This window comes from Bos mutus, chromosome 15 (assembly GCF_027580195.1).
Source record: "Bos mutus isolate GX-2022 chromosome 15, NWIPB_WYAK_1.1, whole genome shotgun sequence".
In the NCBI taxonomy this organism is placed as follows: domain Eukaryota; kingdom Metazoa; phylum Chordata; class Mammalia; order Artiodactyla; family Bovidae; genus Bos; species Bos mutus.
Genome location: NC_091631.1, coordinates 27202465 through 27222827, shown reverse-complemented (window position 1 = coordinate 27222827; position 20363 = coordinate 27202465). Strand labels below are relative to the sequence as shown.

The window sequence follows — 20363 nt, the reverse complement described above, 5'->3', positions numbered from 1 at the left end:
CTTAAAATTCTCCAGGCCAGATTTCAGCAGTACATGAACTGTGAACTGCCAGATGTTCAAGTTTGATTTAGAAAAGGCAGAGGAACCAGAGATCAAATTGCCAACATCTGTTGGATCTCAAAAAAGCAAGAAAGTTCCAGAGAAACACCTACTTCTGCTTTATTGACTATGCCAAAGCCTTTGACTGTGTGGATCACAGCAAACTGTGGGAAATTCTCCAAGAGATGGGAATACCAGACCTCCTGACCTGTATGCAGGTCAAGAAGCAACAATTAGAACTGGAGATGGAACAACAGATTGCTTGAAAATCAGGATTTGAAAAGCAAGGTGATCTGGCAGATAATGTATGGATGTGAGAATGGACTATAAAGAAAGCTGAAGAGTCCATTGCACTTCTCTATCTCTGTACTTGAGGAGATCAACCAGTCCATCCTGATCCTGAATATTCTTGAAATGATCCTGAAATTCCAATACTTTGTAAGTTTAATGAGGCCAGGTGATTTTGAATATTTCACCTAGGATACTGCTCCCTGCCAGGGTAGGTGCAATGAGATTCTACAGCTGGCTGGAAATCCACCCACAGTCTCCCGCACTCCCACAAATGCTTAACAAGCTCTGGCAGCAACAAAAACCAGCAGGTGTCTCAGACCACAGCAGAGCTCAGAGAAGCCTCCAGAGGAAGCAGAGGAATCAGCATGGTGGAGTTTGCACCTTTGTCTGTGCCACTGGAACGCAGACTGCAGACCTTCGCGGTCCTGCAGTTGATCTTCTCTTACTTGGCCCTGTGTAAGGAAAGCTGAGATGGATTTGGGAGGCCATGGGCACCTGCCACTTTGGGTGTACATGGTTCATTGATGGGGGAAAGATACAGGTCCTAAGGTGGATGCTGAGCTCAGTGCCTGGGGATCACCTGGGATAAGGGACATCTTGCTCACGTGGCCTGAGGGAGATTTGCCAACGGGAGTGTGTCTGACTGTCTGCCCACCTCAGCTCAGCCTGGGACCTGGGAGTTCCCAGAGGAGGACAGAGAGTCAAGTAACCTTGGGCCTGGAGCTAGAAGGATTGCAGCTGAGAAAAGGCATCCAGACCCTCTGATGCCAGGAACAGTAGCTTGTACCTTGACCCTTATCTCAAGGACAAATGGGATCCCCAGGAGAACTTTAGGTACAGGAGTGACAAAGTCCAATCTATGGGAGACAAGCTGTAATTTTCGGATCTTCTGTGTTGGGGTGTTGGGGGAGACAGATGACAGGGAGCAGCTGTTAGCAAATCAGATTGGGTCTGCTTGTGGGAAGAAGCGGTAAACACAGTAACGCTCCTATACGGACACTGGGTTGTGATGAAAAAAGTGTAGGCTTCATTACAGGAGCCAGTCAAGGAGTCCAGAGAGTTAAGGCTCAAAATGCCTGAAACCCTTTGATTACCAGGGAATGGTGTCTAAAGACTGGGTGAACTAGAGATGCTGGGTGCATGATCAACTCCTAGAGAATCGTCTGATTGCTTGGTGGTGAGGTAACTTGGAGTCACCATCACCAGCCTTCTGGTTTCCCTGGTCTGAGGTCTATGGGCTGGTGAGCAACTTCTTCCACCTGCTGGGAGTTCACTATCTGCAAAACCGCTCAAAGATGAGTCTCAATATTATCTATGGTTCTTGGGAACAAACTAAAAATCTTTGAATTTGTGGAATGGTTAAATGTTATTTATTTTCTTGATTGGGACTGTTTTCTTTCTCTGTTTATGATTTCTCTTTATAACTTTATTTTTGAAATTTGGTGAAGGCTTAGGAAGCTGAGGATTTTCTACAAATAAGAGGTAGGCAGAGGACATGAGGGATCTTTTCCAGGAGGCTGCATAGGTCTTGCTTAATTACAAGGTCACAATCTACATCAGATGTCACCTCATAGACCCATGATTGAAAACTAGCCCCCTGATTGTTTTTGTGTTTGTACAGCCCATGAGCAAAGAATGGCTTTTACATTTTAAATGCTTGCATTTTAAATGATTTTGTGCCTATGCAATATCCTCCAATTGCCTCTTGAGCCCCAGTGTCTGAAATATTTACAATTTGCCTCTTTAAAAGGATTACTTATTTCTGGTCTAGGGAGACTGGCAGTGGGTGGAGAGAAGGGGCTCTTTTCAAACATATTAGGAGATGAGTCTACAGGGCAGAATGTACAGGCCATCAGGAAAGTAAGTTTTCCCAGGAGGCCAGTAAATACTGCACATATAGTAAGCAGATGGTTCATGCTGGGCACAGAGAAGGTGATTAGGGAGGGGCAAAGATGTGGCCAGAAAGGTCAACAAGACTGACCTGTTACTGAAGACTCAGGCCCCAGAAAGAAACACTTTCCAGTGGGTTACTTGTTTAATCTGTTTCTTTCCTGTTCTCTAGAATTCACACACTCACGCAGGAAGGTAAGCTCCTTTCAAATAGTTGGTCTTGTTCTCATCTGCATCTCCATCTCCTAGAAGAGTTGATGTTGCTAAATGTTGTTGAATGAATGAATGTTGGGATCATGATATGGACATGATAGTAGAATTGAAACCACCACTCATCCCACTAGCTTTCTGTGTGAGGTTAGCCAACCTGAACACCCTCTCTGGGTCTCAGTAAAGTGGGGTTTTGCATCTTTTCTTCTTGGTGTTATGAGGGGAAAGAAGGTGTTTTCTTTCTTTAGGGACTGAAAATACACCCAGGTTAGGATTTTGCCTGCTGACAGTACTTAAAGGGTGAGGCCAGAGTGAGGGAGATGTTTAGATTGGCGGGGTGGGGGTGGGGGGTGGTGTCTTTCTGATCAAGTAGAAATGCCCACATTTTAAAATTCTTTTTTGTGTCTGAAAAACAAATGCATGCTATTTTAACACATCCAAACAAAATGTGTGTTCTAAAAGTCAAAGACTTCCCCCAAATCCTACCCTACAATGAACTGCCATTAACAACTTGGTTATATTCTCTTTCAACCTGAATGGAAGTTCTTGTTTCATGGGTACAGAGGTTCAGTTTAGGAAGATGAAGAAGAGTTCTGAGATAAAGGCTGATATAGTTACACAACAATGTGAATTAATTTAATGCCACCAAATTGACTCTCAAAAATCATTTCATGTATATTTCCAGGAGGGGGATTTCTGGGTCCTATTGTGTTTTAATAGTTTTATAAGAAATCTCTATACTGTTCTCCATAAGACCTCTTTCATGAGCCCATAATTTGAAAAGATAGAATCACCCCAATGTTCATAATAGCACATTTACAATAGCTAGGACATGGAAGACACCTAAATATCCATTAGAGTAATGGATAAAGAAGATGCCATAATACAGGCAATGGAATATTACTCAGTCATAAAAAGGAACAAATTAATGCATTTTCAGTAACATGTATGAACCTAGAGATTGTCAAACTGAGTGAAGATAGCCAAAGAAAGACAAATATCACATGATATCACTTATATGCAGAATCAAAAAGGTATACAGATTTACTTATTTACAAAACAGAAGTAGAAAAAAACATGTGGTTACCAGGGGATAGGGGGAAAGGATAAATTGGGAGATTTAGATTCACAACACTACTGTATATATAATAGATAACAACAAGAATCTGCTGTAAGCACAGGGATCTCTACTCAGTGCTCTGTAATGATCTGTATAGGAAAGGAATAAATTAAAAAAAAAAACAGAGTCAATATGTGTATGAGTTTAACAGGTTTACTTTCCTATACGACTGAAACTAATACAACATGTAAATAAACTATACTCTAAAAAGCAGAGACATTACTTTTCCAACAAAGGTCCATCTAGTCAAGGCTATAGTTTTTCCAGTGGTCATGTATGGATGTTCGAGTTGGACCATGAAGAAAGCTGAGAACCAAAGAAATGATGCTTTTGAACTGTGGTGTTGGAGAAGACTCTTGAGAGTCCCTTGGACTGCAAGGAGATCCAACCAGTCCATCCTAAAGGAGATCAGTCCTGGGTGTTCATTGGAAGGACTGATGCTGAAGCTGAAACTCCAGTACTTTGGCCACCTCATGCGAGGAGCTGACTCATTGGAAAAGATTCTGATGCTGGGAGGAATTGGAGGCAGGAGGAGAAGGGGACAACAGAGGATGAGATGGCTGGATGGCATCACCGACTCGATGGACATGAGTTTGAGTGAACTCCAGGAGTTGGTGATGGGCAGGGAGGTCTGGTGTGCTGCGATTCATGGGGTCACAAAGAGTCGGACACGACTGAGAGACTGAACTGAACTGAACTGAATGAAAACTTAAAAAAAATAATGAACTACCAAAGAGTCATTTCGATGACTAGTATATGGTAAACATATTTTACCATCATTAATATTGAAAGGACAAAACAAAGTGCTCCAAACAAACCCTGAAGCCAGCACCAGGAGGGCAGGAATTCCTGTCCGTTGTTCACGGCTTAACCACCAGCACCTGACAGGTTGGAGGTGCTCTGAAGAAAGCAAGCCTCTGTGAGCCCCAAACTATTTTGATTTATGCATTTTGCTAGTACTCAGACTGGGCTTCCCTAGTGCCTCAGCAGTAAAGAAACTGTCTGCAATGCAGGAGCCACAGGAGATGCTGGTTTGATCCCAGGGTCTGGAAGATACTCTAGAGGAGAGCATGGCAACTAACTCCAGTATTCTTGCCTGGAGAATCCCATGGACAGTGGAGCCTGGAGGGCTACAATCCACAGGGTTGCAAAGAGTCAGACACAACTGAAGCAACTTAGCACCCACAATGCACTATTCAGACTGGGTCAAAAGTCCCCTCCTCCAGGAAGTTGGCTATGAATGATAGTCCTGGTTTACCCTACTTTCAAATAGACTACAGGTGGAGGATGAACTTCTTTAAGAGTATGAGCAAAAGGTGTTGAGTGGAGGGAATGGAATGGAGAGGACACAATATTCTCTAACAGTGAGGCTCCATTGGCATCAGATTAAAGACAGTCCCAAAGACCACCTTTTGACCCTGAGTCAAAACCAGGATTAGCCTGTGAAAGGGACTCAGAATCATAAGTCTGGGAGGAATTGCTCACTGGGGCTGTCTCTAGCCCTGCTGCAGTCCTGATGAACAGGCCAGGCATGAGTTGCCCTCTTCCTCCCTCCTTCCTTCAGCAGGACAGGGCCTGGCAGCAAAGGAAAGAGCTCAGTAAAACTAAAGAACTTGGGAGTTGTATCAGCTGAGCAGCTTAGTGTAGCTGGAACATGAGGTGCATGTGATGAGTGAGACTGGAACAAGAGAGGGTTTGGGCCACCAGTGGGGAGCTTGAGCTCAGGCTGAGCTGCTTGAGCTGAGCCTCAAAGTTATGAGAAGTCATGGGGGGACTTTAACTAAAGGGGGAATGTAGTGGGATTTATCTATGGAAAGATGGGCTGGGGGTAGACAGGAAGTGGGCTGGGTAGAAAGAATACCTTTTCTCTGGGGTTCTAAATATTGAGTACTGGAAAGAGTTCACCCAGTCACATCTCCGTTAGGCCTTTATTGAGCACCTGGTGACTACAGAGAGAAAAGGAGGTGGAGGGGGAAGACTCAAATGAATAAGCGATCTGGTGCAGTGGGACAATGCGAGTTTGAAATTAGGCCAATTGGTTTCAAATCCAGGCTCTCAATGTGACACTGGTGGTGTTGACAGCATTCTCTCCTCCTCGAAACCTTGGGAAGCTGGTCTCTTCCTCCTGGGAGAAGGGCTGGAATGGACAGTGTTGCTAGAGCTGGGTATATGGGGAGAGCTCGTTCCTTCATACCTCTGACCACTAATGGTTCCTGCTTCCCTTCCCAGACTTGGTCTGCTACATAGTCTTCATTGGCCTCCTGTTCACAAGATTCTGGATGATCAGTATCCTGTATGCGATCTGGTGGTACCTGGATCGAGCAACACCACGGCGGGGGGGCAGGCAGAGTGCTCTCCTAAGAGGTGCGACCATATGGAAGTACCTGAAGGACTATTTCCCCATCTCGGTGAGTAAGGGGCTGACTAGGGAGTGGTCAGGACCATCGTCCCCACGTGTCCATGTGGAAGTGTGACCCTGTGTGCAGTGAGCAGAATACTGGGCTGGGAGACAGGTGATGGGCTGTCACCACTATGTGGCTAGAGGAAGAGTCAGTTTCTGTCTGATAATGGTTGTCCGACTTCAGTGAGGTGAGGCCACTATGAGGACTGATGAATGAACAGGATTTGAGGAACCTTGTAGGCCATGTAGTGAGGCACACTTATGTATCTGACAGGTGTAAATCCCTCAACAGTCTAAGTTTGGTGTGAAGGAATCTGTAATAAACATACATTTTAAGACAGCATCTAGACCACACTTTATCAGATGATGAGTCTGACATCCAGAGATGGAGGAAGATGTGAGCAAGGATATAGAGCAGGTTCTTTTACTGCTTTTAACGTTTGTGTATTAGCTTTGAGGATAGAAGCAGAACAGACAGCCCTCAGGATATATCCTGCCCCAACTCTGATATGCTGTGTTTCTTTGGACAGAGCTTTGCCCAATCTGAATCTCAGTTTTCCCATGGATCCACAAAACAGTCTGATTACTCCTCTTCTGCCCATCTCTTAATCTCTGATCTCTGACTCTGGGTACCTCATGTTTTTATTTCCAATATTCTGGGAGGTGGGTCATAGAGGATCCTGCTGTGATGTATGTTGGAGAGTGTTTTGCCTATGTTCTCCTCTAGGAGTTTTATAGTTTTATAGTTTTATACGTTTAGATCTTTAATCCATTTTGAGTTTATTTTTGTGTATGGTGTTAGAAAGTGTTCTAGTTTCATTCTTTTACAAGTGGTTGACCAGTTTTCCCAGCACCACTTGTTAAAGAGATTGTCTTTAATCCATTGTATATTCTTGCCTCCTTTGTCAAAGATAAGGTGTCCATATGTGCATGGATTTATCTCTGGGCTTTCTATTTTGTTCCATTGATCTATATTTCTGTCTTTGTGCCAGTACCATACTGTCTTTGTATGGTACTGTGGCTTTGTAGTAGAGCCTGAAGTCAGGTAGGTTGATTCCTCCAGTTCCATTCTTCTTTCTCAAGATAGCTTTGGCTATTCGAGGTTTTTTGCATTTCCATACAAATTGTGAAATGATTTGTTCTAGCTCTGTGAAGAATACTGTTGGTGGCTTGATAGGGATTGCATTGAATCTATAAATTGCTTTGGGTAGTATACTCATTTTCACTATATTGATTCTTCCAATCCATGAACATGGTATATTTCTCCATCTATTAGTGTCCTCTTTGATTTCTTTCACCAGTGTTTTATAGTTTTCTATATATAGGTCTTTAGTTTCTTTAGGTAGATATATTCCTAAGTATTTTATTCTTTCTGTTGCAATGGTGAATGGAATTGTTTCCTTAATTTCTCTTTCTGTTTTCTCATTATTAGTGTATAAGAATGCAAGGGATTTCTGTGTGTTGATTTTATATCCTGCAACTTTACTATAATCATTGATTATTTCTAGTAATTTTCTGGTGGAGTCTTTAGGGTTTTCTATGTAGAGGATCATATCTGCAAATAGTGAGAGTTTTACTTCTTCTTTTCCAATTTGGATTCCTTTTATTTCTTTTTCTGCTCTGATTGCTGTGGCCAAAACTTCCAAAACTATGTTGAATAGTAGTGGTGAGAGTGGGCACCCTTGTCTTGTTCCTGACTTTAGAGGAAATGCTTTCAATTTTTCACCATTGAGAATAATGTTTGCTGTGGGTTTGTCATATATAGCTTTTATTATGTTGAGGTACGTCCCTTCTATTCCTGCTTTCTGGAGGGTTTTGTTTTTTTTTATCATAAATGGATGTTGAATTTTGTCAAAGGCTTTCTCTGCATCTATTGAGATAATCATATGGTTTTTATTTTTCAATTTGTTAATGTGGTGTATTACATTTGATTGATTTGTGGATATTGAAGAATCCTTGCATCCCTGGGATAAAGCCCACTTGGTCATGGTGTATGATCTTTTTAATGTGTTGTTGGATTCTGATTGCTAGAATTTTGTTAAGGATTTTTGCATCTATGTTCATCAGTGATATTGGCCTGTAGTTTTCTTTTTTTGTGGGATCAGGTTTTGGTATTAGGGTAATGGTGGCCTCATAGAATGAGTTTGGAAGTTTACCCTCCTCTGCAATTTTCTGGAAGAGTTTGAGCAGGATAGGTGTTAGCTCTTCTCTAAATTTTTGGTAGAATTCAGCTGTGAACCCGTCTGGACCTGGGCTTTTGTTTGCTGGAAGATTTTTGATTAGAGTTTAAATTTCTGTGCTTGTGATGGGTCTGTTAAGAGTTTCTATTTCTTCCTGGTCCAGTTTTGGAAAGTTGTACTTTTCTAAGAATTTGTCCATTTCTTCCACGTTGTCCATTTTATTGGCATATAATTGTTGATAGTAGTCTCTTATGATCCTTTGTATTTCTGTGTTGTCTGTTGTGATCTCTCCATTTTCATTTCTAATTTTATTGATTTGATTTTTCTCCCTTTTGTTTCTTGATGAGTCTGGCTAATGGTTTGTCAATTTTATTTATCCTTTCAAAGAACCAGCTTTTGGCTTTGTTGATTTTTGCTATGGTCTTTTTTGTTTCTTTTGCATTTATTTCTGCCCTAATTTTTATGATTTCTTTCCTTCTACTAACCCTGGGGTTCTTCATTTCTTCCTTTTCTAGTTGCTTTAGGTGTAGAGTTAGGTTATTTATTTGACTTTTTTCTTGTTTCTTGAGGTATGCCTGTATTGCTATGAACTTTCCCCTTAGGACTGCTTTTACAGTGTCCCACAGGTTTGGGGGTGTTGTGTTTTCGTTTTCATTCGTTTCTATGCAAATTTTGATTTCTTCTGTGATTTGTTGGTTATTCAGCAGCGTGTTGTTCAGCCTCCATATGTTGGAATTTTTAATAGTTTTTCTCCTGTAATTGAGATCTAATCTTACTGCATTGTGGTCAGAAAAGATGCTTGGAATGATTTCTATTTTTTTGAATTTACCAAGGCTAGATTTATGGCCCAGGATGTGACCTATCCTGGAGAAGGTTCCATGTGCGCTTGAGAAAAAGGTGAAATTCATTGTTTTGGAATGAAATGTCCTATAGGTATCAATTAGATCTAACTGGTCTATTGTATCATTTAAAGTTTGTGTTTCCTTGTTAATTTTCTGTTTAGTTGATCTATCCATAGGTGTGAGTGGGGTATTAAAGTCTCCCACTATTATTGTGTTATTGTTAATTTCTCTTTTCATACTTGTTAGCATTTGTCTTACATATTGCGGTGCTCCCGTGTTGGGTGCATATATATTTATAATTGTTATATCTTCTTCTTGGATTGATCCTTTGATCATTATGTAGTGACCATCTTTGTCTCTTTTCACAGCCTTTGTTTTTAAAGTCTATTTTATCTGATATGAGTATTGCTACTCCTGCTTTCTTTTGGTCCCTATTTGCATGGAAAATCTTTTTCCAGCCCTTCACTTTCAGTCTGTATGTGTCCCCTGTTTTGAGGTGGGTCTCCTGTACACAACATATGTAGGGGTCTTGTTTTTGTATCCATTCAGCCAGTCTTTGTCTTTTGGTTGGGGCATTCAACCCATTTACGTTTAAGGTAATTACTGATAAGAATGATCCCGTTGCCATTTACTTTATGGTTTTGGGTTTGAATTTATACACCATTTTTGTGTTTCCTGTCTAGAGAATATCCTTTAGTATTTGTTGGAGAGCTGGTTTGGTGGTGCAGAATTCTCTCAGCTTTTGCTTGTCTGAAAAGCTTTTGATTTCTCCTTCATATTTGAATGAGATCCTTGCTGGGTACAATAATCTGGGCTGTAGGTTATTTTCTTTCATCACTTTAAGTATGTCTTGCCATTCCCTCCTGGCTTGAAGAGTTTCTATTGAAAGATCAGCTGTTATCCTTATGGGAATTCCCTTGTGTGTTATTTGTTGTTTTTCCCTTGCTGCTTTTAATATTTGTTCTTTGTGTTTGATCTTTGTTAATTTGATTAATATGTGTCTTGGGGTGTTTTGCCTTGGGTTTATCCTGTTTGGGACTCTCTGGGTTTCTTGGACTTGGGTGATTATTTCCTTCCCCATTTTAGGGAAGTTTTCAACTATTATCTCCTCAAGTATTTTCTCATGATCTTTCTTTTTGTCTTCTTCTTCTGGGACCCTATGATTCAATGTTGTAGCGTTTAATATTGTCCTGGAGGTCTCTGAGATTGTCCTCATTTCTTTTAATTCGTTTTTCTTTTATCCTCTCTGATTCATTTATTTCTACCATTCTATCTTCTAATCCACTAATCCTATCTTCTGCCTCTGTTATTCTACTATTTGTTGCCTCCAGAGTGTTTTTAATTTCATTTATTGCATTATTCATTATATATTGACTCTCTTTTATTTCTTCTAGGTCCTTGTTAAACCTTTCTTGCATCTTCTCAATCCTTGTCTCCAGGCTATTTATCTGTGATTCCATTTTGATTTCAAGATTTTGGATCAATGTCACTATCATTATTCAGAATTCTTTATCAGGTAGATTCCCTATCTCTTCCTCTTTTGTTTGGTTTGGTGGGCATTTATCCTGTTCCTTTATCTGCTGGGTATTCCTCTGTCTCTTTATCTTGTTTAAATTGCTGAGTTTGGAGTGTCCTTTCTGTATTCTGGCAGTTTGTGGAGTTCTCTTTATTGTGGCGTTTCCTTGCTGTGTGTGGATTTGTACAGGTGGCTTGTCAAGGTTTCCTGGTTAGGGAAGCTTGTGTCGGTGTTCTGGTGGGTGGAGCTGTATTTCTTCTCTCTGGAGTGCAATGAAGTGTCCAGTAATGAGTTATGAGATGTCTATGGTTTTGGGGTGACTTTGGGCAGCCTGTGTCTTGAAGCTCAGGGCTGTGTTCCTTTGTTGCTGGAGAATTTGCTTGGTATGTCTTGCCCTGGAACTTGTTGGCCCTTGTGTGGTACTTGGTTTCAGTGTAGGTATGGAGGCGTTTGATGGGTCAATTAATGTTCCTTGGAGTCAGGAGTTCCCTGGAGTTAGGGTTTGGACTTAAGCCTCCTGCTTCCAGTTATCGGTCTTATTTTTACAGTAGTTTCAAAACTTCTCCTTCTATACAGCACCACTGATAAAACATCTACGTTAAAGATGAAAAGTTTCTCTACCGTGAGGGTCACCCAGAGAGGTTCACAGTATTACATGGAGAAGAGAAGAGGGAGGAGGGAGTTAGAGGTGACCCGAATGAGATGAGGTGGAATCAATAGAGGAGAGAGTGGGCTAGCCAGTAATCACTTCCTTATGTGCACTCCACAAATGGACCGCTCAGAGATGTTCACAGAGTTATACAGAGAAGAGAAAAGGAGGAAGGAGACAGAGGTGGCCAGGAGGATAAAAGGGGGGAATGAAAAGGAGGGAGACAGATCCAGCCAGTAATCAGTTCCCTAAGTGTTCTCCACCGTCTGGAACACACAGAAATTCAGAGTTGGGTAGAGTACAGAGGGGTTAGGGAGGAGACACAGGTGACCTGGTGTCTTAGGAGAGTCCAAAGGGAGAGAGAGCAGTCAAGCCAGTAATCTCACTCCCTAGTGAAAAATGGGTACTGAAGATTGGGTTCTTAAAGGTACAAAATTGGTAACAGATACATAAAAGCAAAAATTAAAAATCTAGAGTAGAGTTTGGAATTTCAAAAATACGATGTCAAAGATAAGAAGATGGAGAAGGAAATGGCAACCCACTCCAGTATTCTTGCCTGGGAAATCCCATGGACAGAGGAACCTGGTGGGCTACAGTCCATGGGGTCGCAAAGAGTCGGACACGACTGAGCGACTTCACTTTCAAGAAATAAATAAATGTATTTATATTGCCCTAAAAAAAAAAAGATAAGAAGAAGGAAAAGAAAGAGAGAAAAAATGAACAGACAAAAACAAACAAGGTCACGAAAATTATAAAGAAAATATAGGTACAAAATTGATACCTAATACCAAAAAGCAAAAGTTAAAAATCTAGAGTAGAGTTTGGAATTTCAAAAATACAATGTTAAAAAAAAGGAGAAGAAAAAGAAAGAGAGAAAAACAAACAAACAAAAACAAACAAAGTCGCAAAAATTATAAAGAAAATACAGGTACAAAATTGATAACAAATACCAAAAAGCATAAATTAAAAATCTAGGGTAGAGTTTGGAATTTCAGATATACAATGTTATATAAAAGAAGAAGAGAAAGAAACAGAGGGGGAAAAAAGTCACAGAATTTATTAAAAAAAACTATAGGTACAAAATTGATAACAAATACCAAAAAGCTAAAATTAAAAATCTAGAGTAGAGTTTGGAATTTCAAAAATACAATGTTAAAGAAAAGAAGAAGAAGAAGAAAAAAAACAAGGTCAAAAAAATTATAAAAAATGTATATGTGAAGTTTGCATTAAAAAAAAATAGGGTCTCTCTTTTTTTGCAAAGTAATAGGTTATAAAAGTGAAAATTAAAGGGATAATAGAGGATGTAAAAAAAATTTTTTTAATTAAAAAAAGAAAGAAAGAAAGAAAGAATGATCATAAAAATAGTAAAAATATATCTAGGACTTTCTCTGGTTTTGTTGTGAGTATTGTGGGTTCAGTTCATTTTTGGCTAGTTCCTTGGTCCGACATATTTCTCAAGATCTATAGGCCCCTTCCTATGTAGTTGGTACTAACCACAGGGTTTTAATCTATTGCCTGTAGCTTCCAAGGTGGTTCCCTCTGTTATAGCTTCTTCTGTTTGCTGGTCTCTTCAGTGTCTGGTTTCCACCCTGACACAAAGGAGACGTTGGAGGACACTTTTTTTTTTTTTTTTTTTTAGGCTCACTTGTTCAGTTGCGCTGTGGGGAGGGAGGGAGGGATGCTGCAAACAAATAACACTGGCGTGTGCTCGCAGTGCCTCAGCCACACTGGGTCTGCCCCCGCTCACTGCGCGTGTAGCCTCCCTGCCCACACTGCTCAGGCTCTAGGTTGCTCCACCGGGAACCATCTGTGGCCGGCCCTGGGCTGCCTGCACCTCCCAGGTCCAAGCCGCTCAGGTTCTGGCACTCGGGTAGTCCTCAGAGGTGCAGACTTGGTTGGGCCTGTGTTTTGTGCCCTTCCCAGGTCCGAGCAGCTCAGGTGATGAGGTGTTTGGCGAGCACGATTGCTGCGACTTATCGCCTCCCCGCCGCTCGGTTGTCTAGGTGTACAACCGGTGCACCTTCTCAGGCAGATGTTGACCATCCAGACCCCCAAGAAGTTTTAGTTAGCAAAGGAGCCTGCTTACAGTTTTATAGATAATGTCTCTCTGGGGCTGCGATTGCCCCCTTCCGGCTCTGGCTGCCTGTCACCGGAGGGGGATGGTCTGCAGCCGGCTATCTCTGTTCAGTCCTTTGTTCCATGCACGGGCCTGGCGGTGTCTTAGGTTAGGGCTGGCTTTTCGCGTGGTAGATATCCCACAGTCTGGTTTGCTAGCCCAAATTATTTCGCTCAGATAGCGCTTGGGGTATTCAGGCCAGATTCTTGCGATGCAACCCACGCTGCGCCTCCCTGCCCAGCCCCCGCTTGCTAATGGCAGATGCAGGCGTCTGCGCTGCTTCTCCACTGGGGGAGTTACCGTAGGGCTCACAATCTGTGGGTTTTAATTGTTTATTTATTTTTCCTCCCTGTTATGTTGCCCTCTGTGCTTCCAAGGCTCGGCACAGATTTGGCAGTGAGAAGGTTTCCTGGTGTTTGGAAACTTCTCTCTTTTTAAGACTCCCTTCCCGGGATGGAACTCCGTCCCTCCCTCTTTTGTCTCTTTTTTTGTCTTTTATATTTTTTCCTACCTCCTTTCGAAGACTTGGGTTGCTTTTCTGGGTGCCTGATGTCCTCTGCCGGCATTCAGAAGTTGTTTTGTGGAATTTATTCAGCGTTTAAATGTTCTTCTGATGAATTTGTGGGGGAGAAAGTGTTCTCCCCGTCCTACTCCTCCGCCATCTTAGCTCCTCCTGGGTACCTCATGTTGATTTTTGATACTTACTCTGGCCCCATGTATCAGTCCTTAGTGATACAGCCCCCTGAATTTGAGTGAACAGATCTTTGGTTCCTTTCCTAAATCTCAGACAGACTAAACCCTTGGATGTAAGCAGCTGTGATGGTTAATTGTCCAGTGGGGACAGGAAGGGGAGTGCATTTGGGACACAGAGAAGTGCCAGGCAGGGACAAGTGGCTTTCCTTAGGACACAGGAGAGAAGAATGTATAGTCTTCTGCGTATTTGATGTCTGAAGACGCGTATTCGATGTCTGAAGGTGGACATCAAAGGTTCTAATACAGGGTCTGCAACATGCCAGCTGTATGACTTTAGGTGAGTTACACATGCTCTCTGAGCCTCGATTTCTTCATGTGTAAAGTGGGAATGCTGCCACATACCTCATTGGGTTGTGTGGATTCCATAAGACATCAGGTGATCCTGGGGCTTCTAAGGACAGCATCTGGCTCTCTTTTCACACTTGGAGCTGCTCTCTGGCTCTATTTCACACCTGGAGCTGCTGTCAACTGCATCTCTGGCAGAAAAATTGTGTGGCATGGCTCTGTGTCTGTCTCATCTACATCTCTTCTGTCCCTCCTCTAGCTAGGTATCTATCTCCCCTGGAGGTTTTGTCAGTTGGGCACTACTGAAATTTTGGGAAAATGAACCTGATTTGCAACAATTCCACCTGCACAGTGTTTGGGATTGTTGGCCAGTGCAGGCCTTTGGCATCAGCACCTGCAGAAGGCAGAGAAAACAGAGGGAGAGATGACATGTAATTTGATGCCTCTGTCCTGGACTGAGGTCTGCAGGTGGCACTGTGACTGGTAAAGAACTCCCAAGTCATCCACATACCTGAAGAACAGGCCTTGCAGAAATCTTAAGGTGGCAGGAGGTAGGGGGCCAGGGAGTCTCTGCTGTCTACTGAAAAGATATGCACAACCTAAAAGTTATGAGGGGCTTTGTTCTGAGACCTTACTAAGGACAGTAGTCAGGAGATAGCCTCTCAGTAATCTCTGAGGAGCTGTTCCAAAAGGCAAGGGAGAAGTCAGGATTTACAGGGTTTTGCTGAGGAAAAAAAAAAGCATGTAGTTAATCATCAGAAGATTAATGCCAGTCAAAGAGCAAACTCAGTAATGATATTAATGGTTTTCTACACATGGAGAGATGCAAAATCTGGGCTCACTGCAATTGTTCCTTTGATGTGCATCCTCACTGTCTATGACCAGTATCCTATCTTCCTCCATCCTGAATTCCTTTCAAGCCCCATTGTCAGTGGCAGCTACAGTGTCTGCTGGCTTGAACGCAGCAAGCGACATTCCTTGTCCTAACAACTCTACTGCAGCTACTCCACATCACAAGTCTTTGCACTCTATGACTCTTACTCTAGAGCTGCCACCTAATGGTAGTTTCTAGTGAAATTAAGAGACTATGTCTGAGCATTGGAGCTTGCTAAACACACCCTATGGGCTTCCTGAGCAGCTACTGGTGGAGAATCAGGTAATATTTTCCCCAGGAAAAGCTGCCTCCACCTCATGCTGAAGTTCAGTCCAGGAGCTGGGTTTCTATGGGAAGATTTCATATCCTGGAGCAGCAGTATCTACCCAGACCAAAGCCTGAGCAGGGATGCAGTGCTGCGGGCAGGCTGTGACCAGGTGTTAGGAAGTGCTGCAGACTTGGCAGGATACCTCCCTGAGCCCTCCCCTCCCATCACTAGGGACTTGTGCCCCTCTTCTCTGCCCCCACTTCACAGCACACTGGGGTCTCTTACACTGAGTCACAGGGATTCAGGTGTCAGCCCTCCACCCAGGACTGAACTCCAGCTGCCACTGTTCTTGGAGAGATGCTCACCCCCTCCTGCGATGGTTCCTTCATTCTGTGCGGGCTCTGCCTGGGATAAAGTCTCCCTTCATGTGGCACAGGGGTTTGTGTCCCCGTCACCCTCCCAGGAGTCTTGCCTCTGCCTTGTGCAGGGGCTCTTCCTCCCCTTGTAGGCTGTATCAGCTTCATCCATTCATGGGTCCATTCTCTCCCTCTTCATTCCATGTTCTCCCAGAGCATCTCCTCTGCTCCAGGCCTGCAACAGGAACAAGGATATTCAGACAGGCTGTCCCTAATCTCAGGACACTCACATGGGTGTGAGAAAGCACTTGGGCACAAGGAGCACATAAAAGAGGTCAGCACAGAAAGTCAGCAGGTGGACCAGCAAGGGCACAAGATGAAGCTCTGATTCACCAGATTGCTGTTCCTTCAGCTGGTCAAGACCACTGAGCTGGACCCCTCCCAGAACTACCTCACTGGCTTCCACCCTCATGGAATGGGGGTGATTGGAGCTTTTACCAACTTGTGCACGGAGGGCATGGGCTTCTCAGTTTTCCCAGGCATCTGCTCACATTTGATGATGCTGAACATGTGGTTCTGGTTCCCTTTCTTCAGGGATTACATCATGTCAGTGGGTGGGTCCTCCTACTCCAGGTATCCCAGGAATTTTGTGAGGGCTGAAGGCATGACGAGGGATTTTAAGGAGGGTGGTCAAATGTTCTGTATTTCTTCCAAGTGAATGTGTGGTAGACAAGGAGATAAGACCCAAAGAAGCATTTCCCACAGTTCTGTGCTCAGTGATGACCGTGGCGAGAGAGTTGGGCAAAGGGATAACACTCAGTGCTTGTCATCAGGGAACTCCCAGCTGAGGTCTAGAGTAGAACCCAGGCCACATACTCCTGAACCATCCTTGCCTCCTTTACACTGTATGTGACTATCTTCCTTTCTCCCCAGGGCTGGTCTCAGCAGACAAGGAGAGTGCTGCTCACATTCTGAGCAGGAAAGGAGGTGGCAACCTGCTGTTCATCATTGTTGGGGGCGTCAAGGAAGCACTGAATGGCAGGCCTGGAGCCTACAAGCTGGTCCTGCGGAACCGCAAAGGCTTCATCAGGCTCGCCCTGATACATGGGTATCAGGAAGAGGGTTCAGAGTTTAGCTGGAGATTGGCAAGGATTGTATTTTGGAGGCAAGACTGCCGAGGCAAATGCAGATTCTATTTTGGCAAGGAGAGTCACAATCCACTGACAATGAAGAGTCTGTCTTGGTGACCGATGTACTGTTTCATGCTCAAATACCCAGAGATGATTCTAGAAGAAAGATTTTGTGACTAAAGCATTAAGTCTCATGGATTATATTGCTGAAAGCTTGTGTTACATTTGAGACCTAGGGAATTTGGGGAATGGAGTTTGGGGCATAGCTTAGAGCTGTCTCTCATCTTGAAACATCTGTGAAGAATAGAAACAAGCCAGAGCCGAAGATATTTTTCCAGAAATTTTGCAGTTGTTTTATACCTGTGATGTTTCTCGGCAGTATTCTGGTCTCCCTGTCATGTAACTGGGAAGGGTTAATTTTGAATTTATGCTGGATCTGCTTCTGTGCCTTAGACCCTCATCTTGCAGCTTTTGTTGGTGTTCAGTTAAGTCACTCAGTTGTGTTCAACCCTTTGCGATCCCATGGGTTGCAGCAAGCCAGGCTTCCCTGTCTATCACAAACTCCCAGAGCTTGTTCAAACTCATGTCCATTAAGTCGGCGTGCCATCCATCCTCTAGCTAGCATTACTTTGCTAGTGTGTGAGATGAGTGCAATTGTGTGGTAGTTTTAACATTCCTTGGCATTGCCTTTCTTTGGGATTGGAATGAAAACTACACTTTGTTAGTGTAGGCCCACATAATGGCCTGCCTAAGGGAGATAACCTGGGCCACCCACCTGTGAAGGATTGCAAGCAAGTGAAGCTAACACATTCCCCTACCTGAAATTTACCATTCTAGGGGATGTTTGCAAGGATCAAATAGTATTTCTACTTTGTTTCCTCACCTCCTCCCCATCTCTGATCCATAAAAGAACCTGGCAACCAGGCCCTGACAAGATGGTTATTTTGAGGTGCTAGCCTGCCATCTTCTCAGTCAGCCAGCTCCTGAAAAAGTCAATTCCTCATCCCAACAGTACATCTCAGATTCATTGGCCTATCTTTCAGCAAGCAGAGCTTGTACTCGGTAACAATCCCACTGCCAGTTGGTGGCCCTCAGAGGAGCCATGACCTGCCTGAAATCATAAACCATGGCAGGTCTGGGAGACACCTGAGGCCTCCTACTTTTGGTCCAGGGCTCTGTCCTGTGCTTGAGTTTCTGTTCATAGGTCCCTGAGGGAAGTTGGGTGACCAGCTTGTGCCTTCTTGCCCCTCCACACGCCCTCTCTCCTGTCTCCCTCTAGGGCAGCTCTGGTGCCGATCTTCTCCTTTGGGGAGAATGACATATTTGACCAGGTTGAGAACTCTCCTGGCTCCTGGCTGCACTGGTTCCAGGACCAACTTCTAAAGACCACGAGATTCTCCATCCCGCTCTTCTATGGCCGTGGAGTCTTCCAGTACAGCTTTGGTTTTATGCCCTACCGCCGGCCCATCACCACTGTTGGTGAGCCTAGACCTGGGCTGGGAGGGGAAGGGCTGCACAACAAGGGGCTTGGGCTTGTGCTTCAAAGGGATGTGGACAAAGGCCAGACACATTCTTGATCTCATGGAACTCATGTTCTAGATTGAGAAACAGACACACAGGTCAATGTAAAGCAGTCTGGGGAGGGAACTCTAACTAAGATAAACAGACCATTCTCCACTGCTGATTTCTGAGCACCTACTGTGTGGCAGGGACTGCACTGGCTCCTTACAAGCAACTGCTCAGTTTTCCCAACAACTTTTGAGGCAGGGACTATCATCCCCATTTTATCAATGGTGAATGTAGACTCAGAGAAAGTAAATCACTTCCAAAAGATCACCCTGCCCTTGAGTAAGGATGTTGAAACTTGAATCAGAATCTACTTGACTTTTATTATGCCAGAGAGGAGGGTTTGATTCTGAAAGGAGAATCGGAGAAGGTGAATACAAGAGAAGGGAATTCCAAGTCTGTTAGTATTGTGCATAAAATAGCAATCAGCAGGCTGTGAATGAGAGCCTGAGGAATTTTCCTTTAAATAATGGGCATGGGCTTTAGTGCATGGACTTAGCAGGATCTCTTCAGCTATTCAGACATTTCTCCTTGCTCTGGGCCACCACTCAGCTCTGTGTCTTGCAGTGGGGAAGCCCATCGAAGTGCAGAAGACACCACATCCCTCCCAGGAGGAGGTGGACAGGCTGCACCAGCGCTACATGAAGGAGCTGAGCAACATCTTCGAAGCCCACAAGCTCAAGTACAATGTCCCAAAAGACCAACATTTGGAGTTATGCTGAGTACCTCTCCAGAGGAGGGGCTGCCCCAAAGGGCAGGGCTGGCATTAGGGAGGATGGAGGGAGGTGCTGTGATCCCAGAAGGTTTCCTGGAGGTGTCTGTTGAACACATCTCCAGAGCCTTCACTGATTCTTGCATCTCCACCCCATGCCAGGCCCTGGGTCACAGCTAGTTCTGTGGCAAAGGAGACCAGACTCTGGCATCAGTGATTTGCTCTCCTGCACTGACTCCTCTGTAGTGGGCCCTCTCCTTGGTTCTGCCCACTTGAGAAATGGAAGAGATGCTTGGAGAGAATGATGTCTATTTCTCCATCCTCTGTGGTCCTGTCACTCAATGGGCAGGACAAGAGCAGCTCCATTTGGCAGGTTTCTTTTCCTTTGCCTTGAGTGACAGCACAGAAGCAGCCCCCAGCTGCAATTCTTTCTCATACAAGCGCCTCCATCCTGCAACCTGCCTGTCTCAGCTCCTCCCTCCCTGAGATGAAGAGGAGGGTGAGGCCACACCCCCCTGACTTATCCTTGCACTTTTGAGTTTCTGAATCCTCTGAGCCCGAGTGCCAGCCAGAAGGGCCGGGAAGTAGGGAAAGAGGCTTGAGCTCTGTCACTGGATTGAGTGACCAGGGGCAGACCTCTTCACCCTCTGTCTGAGCCTCAGTTTCCCCAAGGGACTGTGATGACCTCTGACCTCAACTGTGATGTCACATGGGCTGAGAGCTCCACGATGTGGCCACTACTCCTCATTTGTAACTTCAGCCTTGACCTTGACATAGAAAGGAGCTCCATAAATGTCAATTCATCAATGAAAGGATTGATTCAGTCTTCTTTTCCTCCACCCTAATCCCCAACTGGGAGCACTGGTCAAAGCCTCCCATTTAATCCCAGTCTGGCCCTGCAGCCCTGCTGCCCTGTGTCCCCTTCCCAGATGGTGGCTCAGATGGGCCAGAGAGTGGCATGTTACCTATTCCTCCCTGACCAGTCAGCTCCAACTTACCACCTCTGCCCTGTTCTGTGGGAGACAAGGGGGAGGCTATGTGCAGACACAGGGCAGACCAGCCAGAGAAGGAACATGAGGAGTGAGTGTTCTGTGACCGCAAGCAGGGCAGACAGGGACATGCCTCTGATGAGACGAATTCTGAGTCACTGGGTCTGCGACACACA

At 44.1% G+C, this 20363-nt stretch overlaps 1 protein-coding gene across 1 annotated transcript; it reads left to right on the top strand.

Annotated features, from left to right (window-relative positions):
- The first annotated feature begins 695 nt into the window (after nucleotides 1–695).
- On the top strand, nucleotides 696–19208 carry LOC102287067 (2-acylglycerol O-acyltransferase 2-like). The gene is made up of 6 exons (XM_070383160.1): nucleotides 696–786; nucleotides 5780–5958; nucleotides 16203–16404; nucleotides 16724–16898; nucleotides 18200–18399; nucleotides 19054–19208. The coding sequence occupies exons 1-6, from the start codon at nucleotides 696–698 to the stop codon at nucleotides 19206–19208; spliced, it is 1002 nt and encodes a 333-aa protein (XP_070239261.1).
- Nucleotides 19209–20363: the final 1155 nt, after the last annotated feature.

Coding starts and splice junctions, on each gene's coding strand:
- LOC102287067 (XM_070383160.1), top strand. CDS start 696: ATGGTGGAGTTTGCACCTTTGTCTGTGCCACTGGAACGCAGACTGCAG. Junction 5,959..16,202: donor AGGACTATTTCCCCATCTCG/GTGAGTAAGGGG, acceptor CTGTTCCTTCAG/CTGGTCAAGACCACTGAGCT. Junction 18,400..19,053: donor CCGGCCCATCACCACTGTTG/GTGAGCCTAGAC, acceptor TGTGTCTTGCAG/TGGGGAAGCCCATCGAAGTG.